Raw genomic sequence first — 26547 nt, forward strand, 5'->3', positions numbered from 1 at the left:
GAGTTCCACCTGTACCAGGGTCTCAAGGGAGGCACAGATGTCTGGAAATTGTTTATATTATTGTTTCTTCTGAATGCCATGTTCTACTGAACAGGAACCCTCGTTGTGATAGGCTGCCAACTCCTCTCTGGGGTCAAGCAGCCCATATTAGGTACAGGTGTAAATTTCAGGCACGTTGCTTAGCAACATACCGAGCTGCCCGCAGGTCACAGGTCTGCTGTAGGTGCTGTGTACTTGAGAAGGGCGAGGTATGAGGAGGAAGCACTAGGCCCTAATAGTCTACAGTTGTTTTTCATTGCTGCTGATTAGGTCCATGGAGGGAAGCCCATCTCTGAGGCGCAAGACAGTGATGCGGGAGAAGGGCCGGCGCCAGGCCGTCCGGGGCCCCGCTTTCATGTTCAATGACCGGGGTACCAGCCTCACAGCTGAGGAAGAGCGCTTCCTCGACGCTGCCGAGTACGGCAACATCCCCGTGGTGCGCAAGATGCTAGAGGAGTCCAAGACGTTGAACGTCAACTGCGTGGACTACATGGGCCAGAACGCGCTGCAGCTGGCCGTGGGCAACGAGCACCTGGAGGTGACAGAGCTGCTGCTCAAGAAGGAAAACCTGGCACGAATCGGCGACGCCCTGCTGCTTGCCATCAGCAAGGGCTACGTGCGCATCGTGGAAGCTATCCTCAACCACCCCGGCTTCGCAGCCAGCAAGCGCCTGACCCTGAGCCCCTGTGAGCAGGAGCTGCAGGACGACGACTTCTATGCTTACGACGAGGACGGCACACGCTTCTCTCCCGACATCACGCCCATCATCCTGGCGGCGCACTGCCAGAAGTACGAGGTGGTGCATATGCTACTGATGAAGGGTGCCAGGATCGAGCGGCCACACGACTATTTTTGCAAGTGCGGAGATTGCATGGAGAAGCAGAGGCACGACTCTTTCAGCCACTCACGCTCGAGGATCAATGCCTACAAGGGGCTGGCCAGCCCAGCGTACCTGTCCTTGTCTAGCGAGGACCCAGTGCTCACCGCCTTGGAGCTCAGCAATGAGTTGGCCAAGCTGGCCAACATAGAGAAGGAGTTCAAGGTAAGCTCTGTGCTCCACCCTGGCGACCCTGCATGCTCATCCACTTCCTGGCTGCTGCCAGATGGCTTCCATAGTCTGCTCTGGAATCAGTTTTGCCCAGTGGATTTAAAATCACAAGGGACTGGGATGTCATTCAGAAATGACCGATGATTTCCACCTCTAAACATGGTGCGGTGATAAATTTGCTTTGGGGATGGGTATATACTGGATCTGAGAGCTATAGTTATGGTGCTGCTCTGTGTGGGTGAGCATTAAGTGGAACGCAAGACTTCTCCCCTTTGATTAGAGGAGGAATTTGGTGTGACTTTTTTTCTCCCATATCCTTCCTCTTTTATAGTTAGTGGTATGGTGCCACGCGACACTGAAGTGATATTGGTTTTGCATGTACTGTTTATCGGCCCAAACATCTGTATATGCCTTTAGGTAGAAAGAAGACTAATGTGGAATATGGTTAAAATAATTTTATTAATATGACAAAAATGTCTCTCCTGAAATCCACAAATGTATATTCAGAGTGGTGAGCCATAGACCTCAGGTCAACCCAGAAATACAAGGATAGCAAAGTGTTTTGCATTAACGGATTTTTTTTTTTTAATGAATGAGCCTTTTTTTCTGAACATGGTCTCTAGTTAAGTGGTATTATTTTTTATAAAAAATTAATGATAGAATATTTTAATCTTTTATTCAATTACTACATCCTCCTATGGGTTTTGGACGGTTCTACCTAGTAAATCTGGGGCACAAGGAGATTTCATGGTTCTGGTGAAAGTCAGCGTGTTTTTCAGCAGGTTCCTGTCTCCCGTTGTCCACCTAAGAAGATTATTGTAGACATCAATTCCTTAAATTATTTTCTGGATGCTGAGTTAATCTTCTTTGTAGCGTGGTGTCAGATCACAGAAAGTGATTATTCTGTCTTTCAGATCTTATTACAGTTTTTCATACTTACGTGAGGTTTACACAAATGCAACTAGCAATATAATTCAAGTTAAGGGGTTGCAAGAAAATGGTTTAGGACAAAGAAATGAGCTATTAAGCCATGAAAGGACATGGAGGAAACTTAAATGCATATCATTAAGTGAAAGAAGCCAATCTGAAAAGGCTACATACTATATGATTCCAACTATATGACATTCTGGTAAAGGCAAAACTGTGGAGACAGTAACAAGATCAGTGTTGCTAGGGGTTAGTGGAGAGGAGGAATAAATAAGTGGAGTACAGAGGATTTTTAGGGCAGTGAAAATAATCTGTATGATACCGTGGTGATGGATACATGTCATTATACATTTATCCAAACTGATAGCATGTACAATTCCCAGACAGAACGCTAATATGAACTATGGACTTTGTATGATTATAATGTGTCCATGAAGATCTATCAATTATAAGACATGTACCACTTTGGTGAGAGATTTGATAATGTGGGAGGCTGTGCATGTTTGGGGCAGAGCACATATGGGAACTCTCTGTACCTTCCTCCTAATTTTATTGTGAACCTAAACCTGCTCTAAAAAAAAAAAAATGTTTTTTTAAAAAAAGATGTTAAAAAATGGTAGGAAAGTTTTGCATGTTTTTTTTGTTTGTATGTTTCCTTTTCCATACACACCAAATTACCTAATCATAAACCCTCATCTTGTCCTGGTGGATCTCTGACCTTAAGTATAATTTTGTTATTCCATTAAAAACTTTTCTGATATAAAAGCTACACGTTTATTATAAAAATTTTGGAAAATGTGGAAAAATAAAAAAAAATCACCTTATATTTACTCTCTTTGAAGAGATTCATTATGTGATATTTGAAAAGATGAATTTCCTTGGAGTCAAAATGAGTTATTCTTTTAGACAGAACTCAGAGAAAATGGAAAATTTCAAATTCTGTTTAGAGAAAATAGAAAAGCATCAAGGTTAAATAGTTGTAAATATCACTATTTTGACAAAGTAATAAAAAATGTAATTCTCAATTTATTAGCCACTATTTCAAATCTCATCAAAACCTTGTGGGGTTTTTTTGTTTTTGTTTTTTGTTTTTTGTTTTTGTTTTTTGCATTTTGCTTGATATATATTGAAGATCTGTAAAAGAGATTCTACAAAAGGGAATTTTTTCTAATATTATGCTTTTTTTTTTAACATTTATTTATTTTTTTTGAGACAGAGAGAGACAGAGCATGAACAGGGGAGGAGCAGAGAGAGAGGGAGATACAGAATCTGAAACAGGCTCCAGGCTCTGAGCTGTCAGCACAGAGCCCGACGCGGGGCTCGAACTCACAGACCGTGAGATCATGACCTGAGCCGAAGTCGGACGCTCAACCGACTGAGCCACCCAGGCGCCCCTCTAATATTATGCTTTAATAATTTATAAAAGAAGCTAGTGTTTGCAATTCTGTGTAGAGAAGTCATCTTCGTGAAGTGATAGTTAAAAAATTTGTTATTCATATTTTTTCCTGAAGCTGGCTAGGTCTGTATTGATGATACTTTGAATCTCCTTTACCCTCACTTAAAGAGTCACCTCTGATAACCTTTCAAATGTGGGAAAATGTTACAAGAGGCAAAAAGAGGAGAAAATACTACTGAGTTAAAGAGGGCGTCCATGAAGCTGCCAAGTGTCTAAGGATCTGCAAAGATCATCTGAATCTCACAGTTCCTTTTTCTGATCTGTACGGAAAGTACTCGTGTAGCATAACCCTCTCTGACCCTGAATATAGATGGTTCCTCAGAAGTTACAGTTTCTAAGGACGACAAGTCTTCCTCCAGACTAAAGGTTGCTTTTCTTTCCTGTTCCTGCCTGTCCTTGTTATTCCTTTAGTACCTGCTTTCCTTTCATCTCTGTGCCCTCTCATCCCACGCTCCTGTCCATCAGTCAGGGCTTTAGACAGACAGAGAAAATAGTGCTTTCACAGTGCTGACCCAGAGACTCAGCTTGGAAAGGGCAGTGGAAGTGAAGCTCATTTCTGAGGCAAACAGATAACCTGATTTGCCCTATGTTCACTGTATTCTTTCCATAGAGAAAGAGTTCAAAATATGAGATCAAATACTAGCCTTGAAATGAAAAAATAATATGTTCCCTAGTGAAAAAGAGGTGTTTTTTTTTCCTTTTTAGACACCTGTATCTATTTTATCTTATCAATGGCCTGTAAGATCTAGCATCTCACCCCTCAAATCGCCATCACTTAGGTGCATCCGAGAAGGTTCTTAGCCAGTGTGCAGTTTCCAAAGTTCTTTGAAGAATGCAGGAGGCATGGTGCCGAAAACATATGAAGGTCATTACCCCCGAGAGGTTCAAAATTCTAGGATATAGATTTAGATAAATTAATGGAGGACGGCTTGGTGACAGGTTATTAAGGAAATAGTTTGGATGTGTAAATGATGTCTGAAGCTATTCTGAGAAACAGAATATTGGACAGAATGGACTCTAGGTCTAATCCTCCAAATGTCAGTGGCAAGGAAGCTAGTCATTTATTAAGCTGTGAGAATGCAAAGTGAAATTTCTTAATTCTGAGTCAATAATGCACTTTATTTTTTTTTTTAAAAAGAGGGCATTTGCCTTCCTTGTGCCTCAGTTTTCTTCTCTTTAAATTAGAAAAGCAATTTTAATTTACATCATAGTAGGGCTGTGAGGAAGAGGTAAATAAATATAACCAAAATCACTACAGCAAAAAGCAGGATGTACTCTAGGAGTCAGCTGGTTGTATAGACCTCTTACTTTACAAATGAAAAAACAAAAGCTATAGCCAAGGACCCATCTGCTAAGCCTAGATTTAGGTGCCTTGGGTCCCAGACCTAGATACTCTATCTAACGTGCTGTACCTGATAACATGGATGTATTTTTATAGTACCTCATGTGTACCATGCTCTAAGCAATTAATAGGTTGCTAGCAGCAATATTAGGTTGGCTTATTCTCATCATAGAAGCTACGTAAATCCCACAGGATCCTACAGCTAGTAAGTGGTGGAAGAAGTATTTGAACCCAGTAAATCTGGCTTCAGATTTCTGCTTTTAAGCACTACACTAGCCTGCCCCTTTTGTTATTAGGGAAAGGATCTGTTAGAACCAAGCCTGCTTAGAGTTGAATTTCAATTTTTGTTTTATTTCAAAAAAAATTTTAAAGTTTATCCATTTTTTTTTCAGAGACAGAGACAGAATGTGAGGTGGGAGGGGCAGAGAGAGAGGGAGACCCAGAATCTGAAGCAGGCTGCAGGCTCTGAGCTGTCAGCACAGAGACTGACATGAGGCTCAAACTCATGAACTGCAAGATCATGGCCTGAGCTGAAGTCAGACACTTAACTGACTGATCTACCCAGGCGCCCCTCAATTGTTCTTTTAAGCATAAAAAGGGATTGAGATGATAACTACAAACATTAAAATAAGTGTGCTGAAATCTGTAGACAGGCTGCCACAGGGACCAAGCATCATTGTTTTTCCCCTGGCTTGAGCAGGTCCTCAGGGTTTTGAGTTCCCGCTCTGTAAAGAAAGTAGCAGGGCCATCTGGTAACTTTGTGGAGAGCCATGGTATTGGAAGAGTGGCATGATGAGCATGATTAAGCAAAACTAAGAGAAAATTACTAGAAAATGCAGATCAGACAAATGGTCTGAGTTGTGAAGGAACATGAGACAGGCCCTCGTGGTAGAACTAAAATAGTCACCTTGTGGTGCAGTGCAGACTGTTGCTAGTTTCCTTTGCAACTGAGAAAAGCTGTCTTTAGCTGGAGCTCTCCATCTTTCCCTGGGAGCCCCACATATATTGATGAAGTGGTATCCCATGACCACAATAAAAGAAATTCTCATTATCTCCAGCTGTGATTATTTTCCGCACTTGGGCAATACACTTCTTCGAGCAGGAAATGTTTACATTGTTAGGAAGACAAAGTGTTGTTTTTGCAACTTGTATGATTACCAGTTTTTGTTTCTTGACTGATATTTCAGTGGATGTGAACAAACCACACGACTTTAAGATGAGACAGTTTATAGATTATGATTTACAAAAAAATGAATGTTTATTTTTGACAGAGAGTGGGAGACAGAGGATCCCAAGTGGGCTCTGTGCTGACAGAGAGACACGCAGGGCTCCGACCCAGAAAGTATGAATTAGAACTGAGATCGTGACCTGAGCCAAAGTCAGATACTTAACTGACTGAGCCACCCAGCCCAGATTATGATTTTTAAAAACAATGAATTATGATTTATGTATTACTACAGAAGCAGTTATTAAGTTTCTTCAAGCATTGAAATAGTCTTTTTTCTGATCAGTGAAGAAATGGTCATCCAATGTTGCTCCAAATCTTATAGAACAGTCTGAACTGAAGAGTAACATGAGGAAATTTCATCTAAAAAAAAAAATGTGTTAAAAGGGAAGCTTTATATGGAAACAGACATGGATTTAATACTTCTGGGTGCTATAATAAAATATTTCATTAGTCTTTCAGGAATGAAAGTCAGATGGATATTTAACTGACATTCTGCATAGAAACCAGAGACTGAACGTTTTATTAATTTTATCAGTTGCATGGTACCAACTTGAATGGAAACCAAAGATTGAAGTTTTATTCATTTTATTCTCTTATTAGGGGAAAAGGATTAACTGTAACTGTTCCTTATCTGAATTTCTGATATCTGAAATGGAAACTATTATAGTCTATGTAGCCTTTAAACAGTCTTTCTTCTTTTAGTTGGTGATGTGATTTTTGCCCATGAAATCAATTGTGTATTTGAGGGAAAAAATTCAAATTCTTCATGTCTTTTTTTTTTTTCAGTAGGATTTTGGGAAGCCCAGAAATACTGCTATGCTAAGATTACTTAGTTATTAGACATTTACAGTATCTCAGAACATATCGAAAAATTCTATTTTCCTCAAGGGTGCCGAATTAAATTATCATCTGGTTAACTTTCTTAATGGGCTAAAACTTAGTGAAAGCCATAGAGGTGGAACTGGGGTTTCTGAAAGTAAGATGCTTTCCCAAGAGATGGTCATTGATACCTTGACTGGAACCAAGGGGCCAAAAATAGAACTCCATTCAGAAGGTAACAGGAAATGCTGCCAAGTGACTTCCTTATACCAGTCCATGGCACTATATAAATATGCTAATGAAATTAAAGATTCACAGATTATTTTTAGCAAGGTGTTAGTTCCAGTGGCCTGGAAATTTTCTCTCAGGTATTGGTATTCTGCAACCCTTGAGAATTCAATTACATATAATCAGACATTTCTCTCCTTCCAGTTCTGCAGGACATGATAATGTGCCCTTCAGACAAACAAGGAAAAATACCTCCTCTCCAGGTTGGCTCCTGTCCATCTCTTTACAGTCACTATAAACCAGTCGTCCTCAGATGTAAATGTGTATCAAACACCTGGAGAGCGTGTTTACACAGATTGCTGAGCTCTTTCTTCAGTTTCTAAATAGGAACATCTGAGATGGGGTCAGAGAATTGACATTGCTCACACATGTCCAGGTGCTCTTGCCGCCGCTGGTTTGAGGATTATGCTTTGAGAAGCTGTGTCCCCAGCAAGGCAAGGGATGGTATAAACTGAACAAATGATTTTCACATATAGTCCATCTTGTATATCAGATTGCCTCCTTAGAAAATTTACCATTTAAACCAATTTTCATAACAGGAATTGTTTTGTTTAGGCTTTAAGGAAACTATTGTTTATCTGCATAAGAAAGCCTGAAGTCTTTTTGATCCTTTGCTCTGTCAGCATTAGCATTTAGCCAACATCTCTTAATACAAGCCAGGGACCAATGTGCATCCATTCACAGAGCTGTCTGATATGGTTGGGTGGGTTGCAGAAGGTATCGGCTAAGAGGGTGTATGGGGGCAAATCCGGCCTGTATCTAACCGGCAATTCTACCCAGAAGAAGGGACCTTTTTTTGTAATTCGCAAAAACTCTAAATACTTTTCATTGAATTAAAACAAACTCCTTGAACTTAAACCTCTCATTCTTAGAATGACTACCGGAAGCTCTCCATGCAATGTAAAGACTTTGTAGTGGGTGTGCTGGATCTTTGCCGAGACTCAGAAGAGGTAGAAGCCATTCTGAATGGAGATCTGGAATCAGCAGAGCCCCTAGAGGTACACAGGCATAAAGCTTCACTGAGTCGTGTCAAACTTGCTATTAAGTATGAAGTCAAAAAGGTAAGTGGCCTACTTTTATCCAGCACCATATCAACTATGCCATAATCCCAGGAAAATTTTTAAATAATAAAAATAAATGTTACTGATAATAGATTTTTTTTTCTTCATGAAAGAGATTGAGTGAAATGTGGTAAAGTTGTGAGTCAAATATCTAGCTTCTGTGATCCTTTCCACTTTTTGTCTGCTGCAAGACCTTGAATAAGTCATAAACCTTCTCTAAACTTCAATTTTCTCCTATAAAAGGAGGATCATACCTCTTACCTGTCTCAGGGTTTTGATGCAATTTCAGTGGATTAAGACATGCAAAAGAACTTTGTGAACCACTCGTAATGCAATGAAAAATAATAAAATGTTATTTGTATACATTTTTGTAAGGCACTGTTACACTGTCATGCTAATTCTTGTGACAAGCCTATGTTATCCATTTCACCTATAAAATAGGTAAAATAGATGATGAGATTTCTTTTCTACAAGGAAACTGAGGTTTGCCAAACTTAAATGTTATGTCTAAGGTCATACAGCTGTGAATACCAGAAATAAGATTTATGATTACTTTTTTACTCTGGTATTTCAAATAAACTTAAGTGTATGTATTTGCTGCTTGCATGGGGCTTTTAAATAATCCATGAAAATTGTAGCTATGATGTTTTACTGTAATAAAAATCTCAGTTATCTAGAATCTAACAGCTTTTATATATTAGATAACTAATTATACATACACACACACACACACACACACACACACACACACACACACATATATGTTGTATTTTAAGAGAAACTGATAAATCTCCAAAAGTAAGCTGTTAACAGGAATAGATCTGGTTTTATGAACTGGTTAATCATGTATCACTGAATGTTCTGTCCTCCGTACATGGTGCTTAAGAGGGCAGGCCCTGGAGCCAGTTTGTAGGGGTTCAAGTCCTGAGTTAACCACGTGTTCCCTGTGTGACCATGGGATAGTCACCCAACCAGGCCAAGCCTCGGTCTTCTTATTAGTGAAGTAGGGACCACAATAGCAACTACGTTTTCAGTTGTTTGATGATTATAAAAGCTAATGCACGTAATTAGCACGGGTATAGTACATGGTGATTATTCAACATGTATGAGCTAGTAACATTTCTACATTATGAAAATTCATTCTCAGGATGATGACTCTTAAGCAAGTTTAGCTTTAGTCATCAAACACAAATTTCATGTTCACTGTGTTTGTTCCAGTCCATTGTAGCAGACTATAGCCAATTTAGGCAGAAAGTAAGGGATATGAGGAGACTCACAGATTCACGAGGGGAGGTGGAAGAACAAGCTTATCTAAGCTGTGCTTCCAGAAGCCTTACTCAGAACCAGGCCCAGAACTGAGGTCTGCACATGTGCCTCTGACCTGTGGAACCTAGGCATGTACTGGCACCCTAGCAGTAAGTGAGCATGAAGAGATCTTTTCTCTCTTTCCTTTTCTCATCTTTTTTGTGTGTGCACACTCCACAAAGTGGAGAACTTCCACATCTAGTGTTCACAAGGTTTTAGCCAGCTATTAATCACAGATCTCTCCTCAACTTAAAAAGACAGGGAAATGTGAAGATTCTTAGTTAATACTGATGTAAAATAACTTTTCAAGGAATTATCAGTGAAAAGTAAATTGGCTCGACTGCCTTCCTCCTAGAGCATTTCTTTCTTTCTTTTTTTTTTTTTCATTTTTAATTTTAATTCCAGTTAACACACAGTGTTATATTAGCTTCAGTGTATATTTAGGGATTCAACCTTACGTACAACACCCACTGCTTATGAGGAGTGCCCTCTTTATCCCCATCACCTATTGTAACCATCCCCCCCACCCTCCCCTCTGGTGAACATCAGTTCTCTATAGTTAAGAGTTTGTTTTTGGTTTTCCTCTCTCTCTTTTTTTCCCTTTGCTTGTTTTGTTTTGTTCTCTTAAACTCCACATAATGAAATCATTTGGTATTTGTCTTTCTCTAGAGAATTCTTGCTAGTTGAGGTTTGCTATATTGAAGGGAAAACAGATAATACTGGAATAAGATTAATATTAAACCATTTTTAGAAAAACTGTCTGGACATTTATTCACAAATCTTACAATACACATCTCTTTAGCACCTGAGAGGAGAGAATTGATTTCAGTTGTCACTGGTTCTTTATCATTGCTTTGAAAGTGTCATATTAGCAGAGACAGCTCATCTGTAGATGGGCTTCTGTGAACCAAACTGTCTTGAGACAGTGAATGTCTTCCTGGCATGTTAATTTTAAATAAATTGATGTATAGCTTATTATGTATGAGGTGTCATTAATAATAAATTTGCTATCAGTCAGCTACTGCCAGGAAACAACAAAAAGTGCATTTGAAACTGAAAGGATGTTTAGGGCTTCGCATTTATTTCTGGGTTCGTTTGTTTTGTGATATAAAGGGAGTATGATTCAGTTTTTGACTTAGAAGCTTCACTCAATTAATGTATATAAAAATTTATTCTAGAATGCCCCCCAAAGCCCCACTTCCCCCTTTCTTTTTCTCTCTCCAAGATGTCCTTCTTCTTCACTCAACATTTACATGTCTCCATTTAGCAAAGAGGAAAAGATGCCCCATCCCTGCTGGTGCTTCCTTTTTCCTTTATCCTCATTTCTGGTTCCTAAGTAAAACCACTTCTTGGGTTACAAATGATGTGTGAACCCTACCCACTGGACCACTGAGCTACATGAACGGCATTGGGATTTCAAAATATATGTTATGGAATTTTTCCCTCTTGATAACATAATAAATTTATATTCAAATCAACTCATAATTCCACCAAGGAGAACTAGTTTTTTGTAACAGCTGTTTCCCATAAGAGACTCAAAGTCTCTTTTGCTATGTGCTTAAGATCTCCTCCCAGCTCTGGGTCTGGGATTACTGGCTTCTTTCTGGCCTCATAGTTCCCAGAGCTCAGTCTTCCCTGGGAATCACACCATGAGTCTACCCAGGCCTTAGAGAGCTCAATGGCAGTTAGTCAAGAAAATGAAAATATAGAAGACCTGAATGGGAGAGATCTGAACATGAATTTTAATATTTATGGGAGAAAAGAAATTTCTAATATGAAAGCAGTTGAAGAAATAACAAAGCAAAAGTGTAAACAATTTAACCACATACAACTTAAAACCTCTGTACACAGAAAGATCATAAAAAAGAGCAAAGTGAGAAAGGTATAATTTCTCAATTCTGACTTATCAAGGATTGATAATCTACAAAAAGCTCAAACAAATTTTAAGAAAAATTCTAGAGCCCTATAGAAAAATAAGCAAAGGGCATGAATAGGCAATTCACAGAAAATTTAAATGGATAGCAAGCCTATTTAAAAATTTTAAGCCCTCTAGTAATAAATGCATCCTAATATACAAATACCATTTCCCCTCTCCTCAAATTATTAAAGAATAGAAATTCATACTCTCAATTCTGTGGTGAAATGGGCAATCTTATGCGACTAGTGGGGAACAAATAATAATGTGTTCTCTATCAGGGAATGGATGTTACAGATTATTCATCTCAGAATCATTTCGGAGGAGTTTCTAAGGTAAATAATAAAACTGGAAAGATAGTAAATTTTATTACTGTTTGTAGAGCTACCCATGTTATTCTACAAAAGAGAATGGAATAGATCAAAAGATGAAATTTTTTGAAATGAGTACAAGAAAATTAACTTTTAGACAAAAATGTTATTTTCCCGTTTGAATAATGGATTATTTACCTTTCCCAAAAGCTCTGAGTTTTTTTTTATGTTCTAATTTATTTTTGAGATAGAGAAACAGAGCATGAGCATGAGTGGGGGAGAGGCAAAGAGGGGGGGATGTACAGAATCCGAAGCAGGCTCCAGGCTCTGAGTTGTCAGCACAGACCCTGATGTGGGGCTCGAACCCACGGGCCATGAGTTCATGACCTGAGCCACCCAGGCACCCCTAAAAGCTCTGTGTTTTAATTCTGTCTTTACCTCTGTCTTCTCTGCAACTTGAGGATGAACATCAATCCCTTCCCTCAATAGAAATAATGAGAGCTTTACTAAGCTATTCTAAGAAAGTCCTTGACAAAGATAAAGGATACTAGAAGTTGATAGACTATCGATCTGGAAAACCATGCTGTTGAGAAAGAGAATTTCCTGACTTCTTCTTTGCTCTCTTATTTTCTCCATGGTGGGATTAGATTTAACTATAGAAATATCACCTAGAAAAGAGACACATGTGGTGCCTCGGTGGCTCAGTCAGTTGAGTGTCTGACTTCGGCTCAGGTCATGATCTTCCAGTTCATGAATTTGAGCCCCACATTGGACTCTGCTGTCAGCATGGAGCCCTCTTTAGATCCCCTATCCCCGTCTCTCTACTCCTCCCCTACTTGCACATGCGTGTGTGCGCTCTCTCTCTCTCTCAAAACATTAAAAAAGAGAGACTTGCAGCAACATATACACATAAAATTATCCACTATGAATGAAGAAAGTGTGGTTTCCTTAATTCCAAACATTGAGCAATGCAATGAGAATGCTAAATATCCTGCAGATACCTTGGGTGCGGTGCAGGTGCTGGCCAGCCTGTCCTGAATCCCACACTGTATAGCCTCTTGGCCAGGTTTGTGCCCAGCACTGAGAAAGAACAGAATATTGTGCACTCAGTGGGTTCAAAATCCAGGAAACTTACACACTGTAAGTTTTCAGTTTATATTTCACAACTCAAAAAACTTTAAAAAGAAATTGACTGATGTAGCTTTTATTCACAGCAGCATTTTAAATTGTATGAACTGTGCCTTCAACAATGTCATTAAAAACAAAAACAGAGTGTTCCTAACACTGTTCCTTTGTACAACAGTATTTCCATGAAGATAGTTCTTGTAAAGGCTGATTTGATAATAAGACAATGTAACATGAAATTTTTTTAAGTTGAAAATTATCTCATGGTTTTCCATTAACCTGCCCTGATTACTGCTTCAGTTTACAATCTGTTAGTCATTTGGCATGGGAAAAAAATGTTTGTTCTCAATGCTACAATAGTTTTGTTCCATTGAAAGATTGAGATTTTCTTATGTGTCAAGCATTCTCCCTTTAAATCAGAACACCTCAAATAAAGGCATATTTTTGTAATGATTTCAATTTGCTGGTCCACTGAAGTTGGGAAATAGCATACAAATTTTATCCAACTGGCTATGACTGGAGTGACAGCACAAGAGGTTTTTTTAGAAGGTAAACAATTTTAAGAGATAAAGGTCACTGCCCTATTTTGAAGTCATTGAAAAGAGAAAAACTCATCTCCTAGAGGGATTAACTCTTTTGCCCTCACTTGTTACTGTTGTATTGATTTTATTATTTTTTAAAAATGTTCCTTGTGTACTTGCATTAAGATTTTAAATTATTAGAGGAAAATATCCATTTGTGTTTTCTTGTGAATTGAAAGGAATGAACAGATACCATAGGCTGGTGTATTACTATCTCAAGAAGAGAATAGAATTAATAATATAGGAAATATACCTTTAAGCTGAATTTTAAAGTGTGACAAGTAAACTGCAGACACCACAGTTTTGGCTAATATTTAACATATATTAGGGTTTTGTACTATATTGTACAAGTCACAATGGGTCAAATATTGATCATTATATAATACCATATGGGAATGATTGATTTCTACCAAGTCTTTAAGGGCTGTATAACCCTTATACAATGTAATTCATGCCATAAAGCACATCTTCAAAGTTGAAGATTAACTGGAGGAGGAGGAGCAAGGAGAGGAAGCCATATTGCAACATTAATATTTTGTCCTTAAGAGGTTAAAACCTAAGAAAGAAAGGCCGGACACTCAAAAGGGAAATGTGTCCATCAATTTTACATGGGTACATGTCCACCTGTCTCTTAACTTCATAGGGATTTTCTGTCCTGCAGAAAGCCTTGGTCTATAAAAAAGTGCATGTTGACTTCCTAAGCGACAATCTGATTTGATGACATCATCTCCACTGTAGATTTCTCTGAATGCACTGTTCCCCATCCTAAGCTGAGCCTAGCTGGAGTCATAGGACTGCTTTTTATTTGCATCTGTCCAAATGTAAACCCTCCAACTTTCAAATTAGTATTATTTTAGTTTTTTTAGTTTTTTAATGTTTATTTATTTTTGAGAGACAGAGAGCACAAGTGGGGTAGGAGCAGAGAAGGAGACACAGAATTGGAAGCAGGCTCCAGGCTCCGAGCTGTCAGCACAGAGCCTGATGCAGGGCTCGAACCCACAAACCGTGAGACCATGACCTGAGATGAAGTTGGAGGCTTAACCGACTGAGCCACCCAGGTGCCCCTCAAATTAGTAATATTTTAAATGTTGATTATTTATCTTGGCAAGCATAAGAAGTCTGTCTCCATTTTTTCCCCACATTTATGGAGAGCTTACTGTGTGCTGTAGAACAGGAATCCCTAATCACTTAATGTGCACTGATGCTTCCATTTTCACCTTCTTCTACCAAATGCCTAACAGAGTGCCTGATTCATAGGAAGAGCTTACAACATTTTGAAGAGTGAATGAATGAATGAATGAATGGTACATTTAGGAACTCAGAGGGGATAAGGATTTAACACAGAAGGAGGGGTAAGGCAGGAAGGAAATGATTCAGTAGAGTACAGGGGCAGAAGTGGAAGTTTGGCAAAGTTCTCAACAAGAATCCTAGAAAGTTGTCACAAAGATTCCAGGGCTTTCAACCTTGATCATATTTTATCATGGGTTCAAATAATGACTGTATTGATCAAAAATCAGAACTTTGAAAGAGTAACAGAATCTTGAGTCTGGAAAGGAATTCTAATACAGACTTAGCAGCTAGCAATGACCAGTGAGCTTTAGGACCTGGGACTTTTATAATTGAATTGAAAGAAACTTCTAAGGTAAAATCTGCTTTTTCACATTGAACTCATTAAGCTAGAAAAGATAGCATCCTCTTTATAGTACTTTAAATCTCCCAAATCCTACCAGTTTGTATTGTTGAAATAAGTTCAGTGAAGTACTTCAAATCTAATATTTGTAAATTCATCTTACCACTTCTGCCAGCAGGTGTCAAGAGCCCCTTGTGCCCTGTGGCACAGCAGTCACCAGAGTGATCATCAGTGGACTTCCCGGAGGGCGATGCACATAGGGGCAAAAGTGGGGGGTTAGGGGAAATTGCATCTCTACTGTCTACACTGGGGGATGAGGTTTTATTTTTTTTAATTTTATTAATTTTTTTTTAATTAGAAGAGCTAATGGGAAACAATACACCAGTAAGTGGAAACCCATTAATTTCCTTATAGGTGTGGTATTTATTGGTTATTAGCCGAATAACTTGAGGAATTGCCTGGAGTTGCTAAGAATCATTAAGATCATTAACTAGAACTTGATCAAAGATGAACCCTTCACATAGTAGGAACTGGAGCTGCCTTCCTTGCCTCTAAGAGTTTGTAAAAAAACATTTCATGAGTACTTCTTAACAGGTTCATTGTTATTGTTCTGTTTTTCAGAAGATAATGATACCTTGATTTTTGCATTGCTAAACACTCTTTAAAAATATATGTAAGCTGGCACTCATAGTTGATTTGTGAATGACCCTCCCTGAATAATCTCCATGCTTGGGCAAAGTGCACCTGGCCATTCAAAGACAGGCATATCCAGCCACAAATGGGCACCTGTTAGGGTAGGGACCTTTTTACATGAGCCTGACTACAAATACATTTTGCTACCTGAACAAGGACAGGACTTTAGCGAAATCCCAGTCCATCAGAATAGATGCTGGCAGATGACTTAGCAAAGTGAGATGGCAAAATAGAATAAAATGGCAGGGCTGAAGTAAGTATAATGTGCTCAGTTTTCCTGGTTACAATTGTAGTTACAAAAGAACTGTTGGAGATAATTTTTTTTTAACCTGTGATAGAGGCAGCAATAAAAAGAGGACAGATTACTGAAATAGGAAGGAAGGGACATTTGCTGCCAGTGCCTGGAGGCAGTGTAAGTGCGAACCAAGCAGAATTCTTGCAGATTCATTGGCTTTTTGCAGATCTTTGCAGTTTGCAGTGATAGTACATACATATATGTATGTATATTTTTCATACATGTAGCACTTTAGGAATTATTTATGAAACTTAACACATTTCTTTTTTTAGCTATAGTCTAATATAAGCCAATTCTTTTCCATTTTGAACTGAACATAAGTAAGCTGGCAGACAACAAGATGGGACACATTTTCACAAAGGAAAGCATATGTCACCCAGATTATGGACAGGAATCTGTGTATTATGGAGAATTTCAATCAGAAAGAAATGTGATTAAGGATGATATCAATTTTGTGCTCTTGTTTCCACTTAAGTACTATTAGTTCTGAAGCAATTTTGGAAAATGGAGGGAAGGTAAAGGAAAATATTACCAGAAACTTCTAGTGCCTATATTCTGGAAAAGTGTACATTAATATCTTTAGGATTATGCATTCAGTAGTTGAGGTATCCCTAATGATAGTAACCTACCTCTTTCTCCCCCCTCTTTCTGCCAACAGTTTGTGGCTCACCCCAACTGCCAGCAGCAGCTCTTGACAATCTGGTATGAGAACCTCTCAGGCCTGCGGGAACAGACCATAGCTATCAAGTGTCTGGTTGTGCTGGTGGTGGCCTTGGGCCTTCCATTTCTTGCCATCGGCTACTGGATTGCACCTTGCAGCAGGGTACATGTTTTTCTACATCCATTTCCTCCGTGGTTGGTGTGCCGTGTGTTTTGGAGATGAAGAAGGAAAAAGCTTCCTACTTAAGGCTCTTATCAGTTTTACCCTGAATGTTAATGGACTCAGGGACACAAATTCTGCTTTTTAATGACTGGATCAATTCAAATAAGAGATGAAAAAGGATTTGGTACTAGTGGAATAGATCACATTTGAAGGCATATAATACTTAGGCTTTTAAGGTAAAATCTGCATGGTGGTCAAGAGGGAAAGCGGCTTGAGTGAAGTAGCACTTTTGCTGATTCTGTGGACAGCTTAATAAATCAAGAGCGTCAACTGAGTTGGCCTGCGTTTAGAACAGTCCTGTTGCAGTGGTGCCAAGGAAGTTAACCTGAGAACTGGAAGGGCAACTCACTGGAACCTGTCAAGAGATCTGAGGTTCAGTGTATCAAGCACAGTCACGAACAGTGGTGTTAGTTTAAAGAATTCAAGAAAGTGCATGCCAGGTTCCCCCCAACCCCCTGCCCTTTGTTCCTTCAGAAGATTCTTAAAAAAAAAAAAAAAAAAAAGTAGAATTTGGGTTTGGGGTCTTTGGATTTTTTAGATTATTTATGTTTAGTTTGCTTGAATCACTTTGTTCACTATCTTCATCCCTCTCTCAACTTGCTAGTATAGACTCAGTTTAATTGTGCCTAAGAGATCCTCTGAACAGGATATGGGAAGGCATACTAGTCATGCTAACAGGATCTGTATTAGGTTAATAAAGGGCACCGCCAGGGAGAATAAGCCGTTTTGAGGTCCTTTAATCCTGCTTTTATATTCTGAGATCTGGTTTTGTTTAAATCAGAGGCAGTTTCAGGAAAAATGAGTCAAGGCCACTTACAATGATCCTGGAAATCCGTCACCTCTCTGGCTGCATAGTCTTCCTGGCAGAGTGAGTCCTGCTCTGCAGGCACCATACACGTGTGAGCGTATTCATCCATCTTATTTCATTGTTGAGCTGCCCATGCAATTTAAGGCAGAAAGTTTGTCATTTTGATCAGGTTTGATGAGTTAACTAAGTTCCTTTGTTCTGTATCATGGAAAAGTACCTTATGATTCCTCAAATACATGAGCACTAAAGACTAAAATCTATAAGTGATAAGAGAGCATGCATCAAAGCAAAAATCATTTCCCACACAAATAATTTCCCTTTCTGAGGGAAACGAATAGGAAAGTTGATGTTTCTAAGTGTTTGCCTCTTAGGACAGCTTAATCAGTGAAAACATGGAAGTCCATTCCTTTTTTCTCTTCACTTACAAAAGTGCAGCTAATAGTATAGTGAACTCTGTGTCCCCCAGAGAGGGGAAAGGACAGAATTGAGTTGTTTCTGGAGCCCACATTTATACCTGCCACGTACCACCGAAGACAACATAGCAAGAATCCCCCACGTATATCCTAGTTTCACGATAGGCATGCTGCTTTATTTTCGTGTTCTTTAAAGTTTTAAAAGATCAGCCTTTATGAGAAACAGATTTGGAAACTCTCAAGAAATCACTGTGTGCTATGGATGAGCTACCCCAAATGTGCCTCTTTGCAGCTGCAGAACAGCACAGCAATATGCAAATGTGGTGTTTATTTGTCTATGTCTAATATGGAAAATATGACATTTGTTTGTCTGCATTCATGTTCAACTCCAGAAATGCTTAACATTCTTCGGTTATTTGTTGACATCAAATTAAGGCTCTGGACATGCAAAAACATTTGTTTGAAGTTGCCGTCTCTTAAATGTGAGCCTTGGTACTTTTTAAGGTCACAGACTGAGTTTGAAAGTTGGTTCTGAGTATGTAGACTAGAGAACTTATTTGATAAATCAACCAAATGTACCTTTTTCTTGGGCTACAGAAGCCCTTGGGACAGGCAGAATTGTTTTTCATTTCTACTAGAACATGGGGCTTGTAAGGACATTATATCACATGGGACTTTAAAGGAGTTACCTTAAAATAATTATGCTCTGAACTTCAGACATGCTTTTGTACTATTTATATGATTTTCCAAACTCAGGGCTGACTTAATTAAGTTAACCTACTTAGAGATTTTAATTATTGTATAACTCCTTCTTATTGAGGTAATAGTACATAAAATATTTACTTGATTCTAATATTATCTGCCTTGTTCATATCATACAAAGTACAAGTCGATTTCAAAAGACTTACAAGTGAGAACTAAAATTTACTTCTGTAGTAAGGTTTTTAATATTCAAAGGCCTTGTTATGTGCTACAAACACATAATGTTTCAACTATAATGAATGAGTCTCTAAATTCATAACATTTCAATTGTAAAGCAATAAAGCATATGCACTACAATTTGGAGTTTCTTTTCCTAGACTCTCAAAACCTAGACTTGGATTGTGTGGTCTTTCGTGGAAAAATAAGAATAACCAGCATATGCCTTGTGATTTTCAGAAATGTATCTGTGAATGCAGTGTTACCCCCCAAGATAAATTGGATATTTAGAAACAATGAAGTTTAAAGACTTCTTAAATAATTCTTGGAGGCAGCATTCCCTAAAAGGAGTGGTTTTCATAATGTATAGCTCTTCACAAACAGAGGCAGAATTTTGAAGTTATTCTCATTTCATCTGTTTTTCTTTTACCCTGTATAATAATTTTCATAAGTAGAAGCTGACATTTCCAAAATAAAGTCTTGTCTTCGTCTTCTTTCTGTTTGTTTGTTGTACTACAGCTGGGGAAAATTCTGCGAAGCCCTTTCATGAAGTTTGTGGCACATGCTGCTTCTTTCATCATCTTCCTGGGCCTGCTCGTGTTCAATGCCTCAGACAGGTTCGAAGGCATCACCACGCTGCCAAACATCACTGTTATTGACTATCCCAAGCAGATCTTCAGGGTGAAAACCACCCAGTTCACTTGGACTGAGATGCTAATTATGGTCTGGGTTCTTGGTAAGCTTTCTATGTTAAGTATTTTAATTTCTACCAAACATTGTGTCTATATAACAATTGCCTTTTTTTTTTTTTTAATGTTTGTTTATTTTTGAGAGAGAGAGAGAGTACAAGCAGGGGAGGGGCAGGGGCAGGGAGACACAGAATCTGAAGCAGGCTTCAGGCTCTGAGCTGTCAGCACAGAGCCCAACACGGGGCTCAAACTCACAAACTATGAGATCATGACCTGAGCTGAAGTCGGGAGCTTAACCAACTGAGCCACCCAGGTGCCCCGATTGCCTTTTTATTTAAAATGTTATTGTGCAAGCATAAGAGACTGTTAAAAACTGAGAACAAACTGAGGGTTGATGGGGGTGGGGGGGAGGGGGAGGGTGGGTGATGGGTATTGAGGAGGGCACCTTTTGGGATGAGCACTGGGTGTTGTATGGAAACCAATTTGTCAATAAATTTCATATATATAAAAAATAAATAAAAAAAATAAAATGATTGTGCATTATGTGATGACAACATTCTCATTGTAAGATAAGCAGTAGAACAAAATAATTGAATAATTTGAATACTAAAAGTTATCTCTTACCACTAAATAAAAATTTTTATGACTAACATGAACCCAATTATAAATATATCACATTTTTAACTTCAGTTATTGAATAAATGTAAATTTTAAAAATTTGACCTACTGTGATGATCAAATATTTAATTGAAATACTTGTGAGATAATCTAGTAGCCATTAGCTGATGAATAAAAATTTTTTTGCAAAAAAAATTTTTTTGGCTTTCATTTCAGAGGTCTTTTTTAGGAGAGTTTCCATTTTCAGAATGCTGGTTACCTCACCTCACAAAAGTTCTTTTTAAAAAATTTTTATTAGTAAAGTGTAGTTGGCATACACTGTTGTATTAGTTTCATGTGTACAACATAGTGAATTAACACATCTACATATTACTCTATGCTCAGCACAATAAACTTAGTCACCATACAATGTTATTACAGTATATCCCCTGTGCTGTATTTTTCATCTCCATGGCTTATTTATTTTATAACTAAAAATTTGTACCTCTTAATGCTCTTTATTTCTTCTATCCCTTCACTTACTTCCCCTCTGGCAGCCACCACTTTGTTCTCTGTATTCAAGAGCCTTTTCATTGTTGCTGTTCATTTGATTTTTAGATTCCACATGTAAGTGAAATCATATGGTATTTCTCTTTCTCTGTCTCACTTATTTCACTTAGTGTACACTTTCTAAGTCTATGTTGTTACAAATCCAACATCTCATTCGTTTTTATGGCCGAGTAATATTCCTGTGTGTGTGTGTGTGTGTGTGTGTGTGTGTGTGCGCACGCACACCATTTCTGATGCTACGTGCAGAATTATGTTTCTCCAAATTCTAATTCTTATTTACTTGAACATTTTTCCTCCATTTAACTTTGCCCAGGGACTCAGGGTGCCTGATATGGTACTTTATATATGGAGCTTTTTATAGGTGGGGACTGATAGTGGACAAAATAACAGCTTCTCTAAGCTAGTCTAAGCTATAAAATGTAACCTGTACCTTCCGTGTGTGACAGGAATGATGTGGTCTGAGTGTAAGGAGCTCTGGCTGGAAGGACCTAGAGAATATATTTTGCAGTTGTGGAATGTGCTGGACTTTGGGATGCTTTCCATCTTCATTGCTGCTTTCACAGCCAGATTTCTAGCTTTCCTTCAGGCAACAAAAGCACAACAGTATGTGGACAGTTTGTCCAAGAGAGTGACCTCAGTGAAGTTACACTTCCACCAGAGATACAGTATTTCACTTATGGTAAGTTATTAACTGAAGGGTCCTCTTATGCATCAGGAAGGGTACTGGAACCACATTTTGGAAGGAAATGTCAATAAGAGTATGTTTAATGTGAGATGTGTGTTAAATGTGTATGAACAGAGGAGAAAGCATGAGCTTTAGAACTATACAAAACTGGATTCATGTCAAGGCTATAGAGCTCCCTTGCTGTGTATAACTTTGTTCAAGGTAACTTACTTCTCTGTGCCTCAGTTTTCAAACCTATAAAATGAAGGTGTTGCAAAGTGAGAGAAAATTATCTTCAAGCCTAACAACATAAGTACTCTTACATATTCTTAGGATATGAAACTGTCTTCATTAGGGGAAAAAATAGATTGATAAACTGCTCGAGGTGGAAGATGAGTACCTGAGTGCATGGTTTGGAGGAGATAAAATAACAAAAGGCACTAAACTGCTGTACAGGTGGAGTGAAGAAAATTTGGCAGAGGCGGGAAGTAGGAGCTAAAGTGGCATGAGAATGTAAGCTCTGGGGAACAGGCAGAAATACTGGGGGGGACACCCTGCCCCTCAACACAATATGGAAGGGAATTCATGCCTAACTTCTGTGTATCATGAAGAGCAGGGAGGTCCCAGCTGATATTCAGGGTGCAAGGATACTGATGCCTTCCTTGCCCAGCACAAACCGATGGTAAGCAATGTTAGCCTTCCCTCCATTGAGGCCAGGCTGGAAAGGGGTGATTAGCAAATTTCCATGTAGTTGCACAATCTTAAATCTGAAAGGAACCTTAGAAATGTATTGCCTAGGGGCACCTGGGTCGCTCAGTCAGTTGAACATCTGACTTCAGCTCAGGTCATGATCTCACAGTTTGTGAGTTTAAGCTCCACATTAGGCTTGCCACTATCAGCCTATCAGCACAGAGCCTGCTTCAGATCCTCTGTTGCCCTCTATCTGCCCCTCTCCTGCTTGTGCTCTCCCCCAAAATAAATAAATATTAAAAAAAATGTATTGCCTAACGCTTATTTTAATGATAAGGAAACTCAGGCACAGAGTTTAAGTGAGTTCTGATTGTAAGAATCACTTTTATAAGTGTAATTAAGGCTTATATTGTGATAAGTACTAGTGACATGTTAACATAACTGAAGAAGGCTGGGCACCTGCTCCAAAATGTAAGATGGATGTTTCACACATTGTGAAATTTAAACACATTGTCTTGTTGTCAACAAGCAAAGATTTTTTAATTCCAAGGAGACCAGATCAAATGAGCAAATGATTACCATTTATAATCAAAGAATTAGCTTAAATTGTATCTTGTGTAATATATATCTTGACTATTTCAATAACCTCTTTATTTAGGTTGATTCATGTGTATCTAATGACTATAATCTGGAGGGAAATTAGTGAATTCAGGATTCGCTCCTTACTATGTGTATGATTTTGATCAAGGATTTAGCCTTAAGTTTTGGTTTCTGCATCTCTAAAAAAACGATAATGATAACATCAAATCCATAGAGTCATTGGAAAGCACAGTGTCTAGTACACATTAAACATTCAATAAACATTAATTTTTGTTGTTGGAAATATCTACAATGTATCCATTCTTCTGGGAGTAACTGCACAAAATTAGCGACATATTATTTCATTGAACTTCCAGGGAAATGAGTATCCAACAGTCTGCTGTGAACCTACTAAACGACCTTGAAAGTGGTGGGATCTTCATTTAGAATCTATATCCAAAATTTTTGCACCTCAATAGCATCTTACATTTTACAGGAACAAGTAATATTGCTCAGATATCACACTGACAGCACCACTGTGATTCAGTGATATTCTCACTTGTTGTAATACAACATTTTATTTGCATAAACTGTTAGATGAACTAATTTCTCCATGAAATATGGAAAATAAGTTTTGTGCCAACTGAGCCTATAGGGTGACAAAATAGCTGGTCCATATGTGAGAAGACAGATTAGCCAATTCCGTTGTTTTGTCATTCTGGACACAGTCTGTGTCTAATGAAGGGTTTTAACCTCTTTCTTTATCTTTTGCACTTGACTCTGTTTCTATTCAATGTGGAGTAGGTTTAGTATCTTCATAATCATGTTTATTAGATTAAAAGACTCCATGTGGGTGTAGAATTCATATGCTTCTGGTTTAAACATAAAAATAATCCCCAGACAGTTAATTGAATCTAGAGTAGTTTCAACTGAGATAAAAGCCACCTTCCTACAAAATAGATCCTATTTAAGGTATTTATTTTGTAGATTGCAATGAAACAAAGTCCCATTTCTGATATCTCTCTCTCTCTCTTTTTCTAGCCAGAGATAAATGGCTCCCTTCTGACCCTCAGATCATATCTGAAGGCCTCTACGCCATTGCTGTTGTGCTCAGTTTCTCTCGGATCGCATATATCCTCCCTGCAAATGAGAGCTTTGGCCCCTTACAGATCTCTCTTGGAAGGACTGTGAAGGATATATTCAAGTTCATGGTCCTCTTTATTATGGTGTTTCTTGCCTTTATGATTGGCATGTTCATACTTTATTCTTACTACCTTGGGGCTAAAGTAAATGCTGCTTTTACCACGTAAGTAAAACATCTTCGAAAAAAGGTTTGATGAGGAAAATTTCTAATAAATCCAGATGAATCAAACACACCACAAATTCAATAATCAATAAAATGTTTTTAAGAGCAAAACTATCCATTGAAAAACAATGCTTATGCATGATTACATTGCCCTAAAGGCTCATTTCTTTGAGTTTAGTAAGGGACCACAGAACAGAATCAAAATTTGGAAAAATCCTAGATGAAGCTGACTATTTTAAGAGAATTGGACAGCAGATTTTTAATACTGGACATCTATTACATTATGTATGACATTAAATTTAGTTTCAGTAATTTTTAGTCATTACTATTCAAAAAGAAAGCACTGGCCTTTATTTTAATGTATCATTAATCAGTACAAAGGAGTTGAGTAAGAAGAAATTACAGCTAAATGTTGTATAACTCACTATAACACTAGTATCACTTCCTTCCTGTGGTCACACTTGTTTCTACGTCAGAGACTCACCTTGCCTGTGAAGTCTTCCCTGATTAAACTTCCTTAGTCATTGTCCCTTTAAGTTCCCTCAGCAGAGAGACATCCAGTTGTGAGATCCCCTAACCCTGCATGTGGGTCCTCCCTTTGTACTGTAGTCCTTCAAGGTAGGGAGATCATTAGCCCTCCCTGTCTCCCTTTGGATCCTGTAATGCCACAGTTAGAAAGAATCTAGACCTTGAATAAGTTCCCTGTAGACTAAAATAGAACATCAAGCCCTTCCAGACATCTAAATTGTTTGGAAATGATTTTTTCACATAGTTAATACAGAGCAAGTCTTGGGGGTAGAAGAGAACGGAAACTCACTTTATTGTAATGAAAAAAAAAAATTCTGTTTGAACCCAGTAGGGGAGGGATGGAGATATCCTACACATAGTGCCACCCCTGTGAGCCTTTAAGAACTCATTTCTACAACACATTGTCTTCACTGTTTTGTGTGAACACATGGCAACTTGATATAGTGGAAGGATTCTAGGCAAGCAATCAGGCAGACCTGGATATGGGTGCATTATCTCTGCTATTTTCTAGCTGCGGCCTTTGGTTAAGTTACTCAGCACTCCTCTGCGTTAGTTCCCTTATTTTTAAAATAAACACAATAAGGTTTGAACCGGGTTATTGTGAGGATTATGTAAGGTCATTTATTTGAAGCCTCTTGCCCAAGGTAAGAGCTCAGGCACTGCCAGTGTCCTCTCCTGTTTTACTGTCTGCCTCCTCCCACACATACGTATTCACAGGAATTGATATTCTTGAAGTTAGAGGAGAGAAGGTTTGCAAAAAGAGCAAGAGGAAGGAGTCAGAATTTGGGGACACTGTTAAAGTAATGGTGGGAACAAAGAGGTTATAGTTTTTCTCAGTCTCCTGCTACCATCTATGCTATAAAATCACACAATGAACTGTTTTGTAATAGACACCAACTATATAGAAATAGGAATCTTTCTATTCAGCCTCATAAGGGTGTGGCACAATTTCTAGAACATGATAGGTGTTCCATCAATATTTGTTGAATGATGGCATGAGTAAATAAACTAGTGCTAAAACCTATAAATCTATGGAATTGTTGTTTAGAATCTGTTACAACAAATCAAAACCAGCACTGTTTCCATAAATCTTTTTTTGGAAAAAGGACTTACTTTTGAACCTTCCTTTGTAATGGAATTCTACATGTGTAATCGTTTAAGGATTATTTTTGTGGTTTACGTATCAGTGAATACAACTTGGTTATATGCCAGAAGCAGCCAAATTCGGTTGGCAAAATTCATTTAAAGGATAAAAGTAGGTGATTAGTCAGGTGAGGGCCTAAGTGTTACTTGCTGCTATGGAAGAATCAGGGAGTAGATTATATAAATGAAAAGAACAGGAATCTTGCAATCTGTTCCCTCCTATTCATTTCCAGTTAAATGTAACTTTTAGGTAATATATTCTTGTGGCAAAAAAATTCATAGAGTGGTATCTACAGTGAAAATCATGTCCCCTTATTTACCCTTGGGCCCCAATCTCTCATATCTCCTTAGTTCACAGAGGCAATGGTTTCTTTTGGATACTTTCAGAGATATTTTGTATATAAACAAGAATATAAGTATTTGTAAACTCCTCCTTTTTAGTCAAATTGTAGACTATTTCATACTTGCTGTATCTTATTTTTCAGTACTTCTTAGATACCATTTTATATAAACACATGAAGATAGATGTGTCTCATTTTCCCAGTGGCTACATAGGAATCCATTATATAGATGGAATTATTTACCAACTCCCCTACTGATAGATATTTAGGTTGTTTTCATTCTTCCCTACTACTACAGTGCAGGGAATATGTTTGTACATATTTTTTTTTGAAGCGAGTATATCATCTTAATCCT

At 38.2% G+C, this 26547-nt stretch overlaps 1 protein-coding gene across 1 annotated transcript in view; it reads left to right on the plus strand.

Annotated features, from left to right (window-relative positions):
- Positions 1 to 313: 313 nt before the first annotated feature.
- The window catches only part of TRPC3 (transient receptor potential cation channel subfamily C member 3), a 55733-nt gene continuing 29499 nt past the window's right edge, over positions 314 to 26547 (plus strand). Inside the window, 7 exon segments of the mRNA XM_030313134.1 lie at positions 314 to 1081; positions 8020 to 8208; positions 16722 to 16886; positions 19605 to 19821; positions 21388 to 21555; positions 21558 to 21620; positions 23916 to 24180. Coding sequence (XP_030168994.1) covers positions 314 to 1081; positions 8020 to 8208; positions 16722 to 16886; positions 19605 to 19821; positions 21388 to 21555; positions 21558 to 21620; positions 23916 to 24180 — 1835 coding nt within the window.

This window comes from Lynx canadensis, chromosome B1, assembly GCF_007474595.2.
Source record: "Lynx canadensis isolate LIC74 chromosome B1, mLynCan4.pri.v2, whole genome shotgun sequence".
In the NCBI taxonomy this organism is placed as follows: Eukaryota; Metazoa; Chordata; class Mammalia; order Carnivora; family Felidae; genus Lynx; species Lynx canadensis.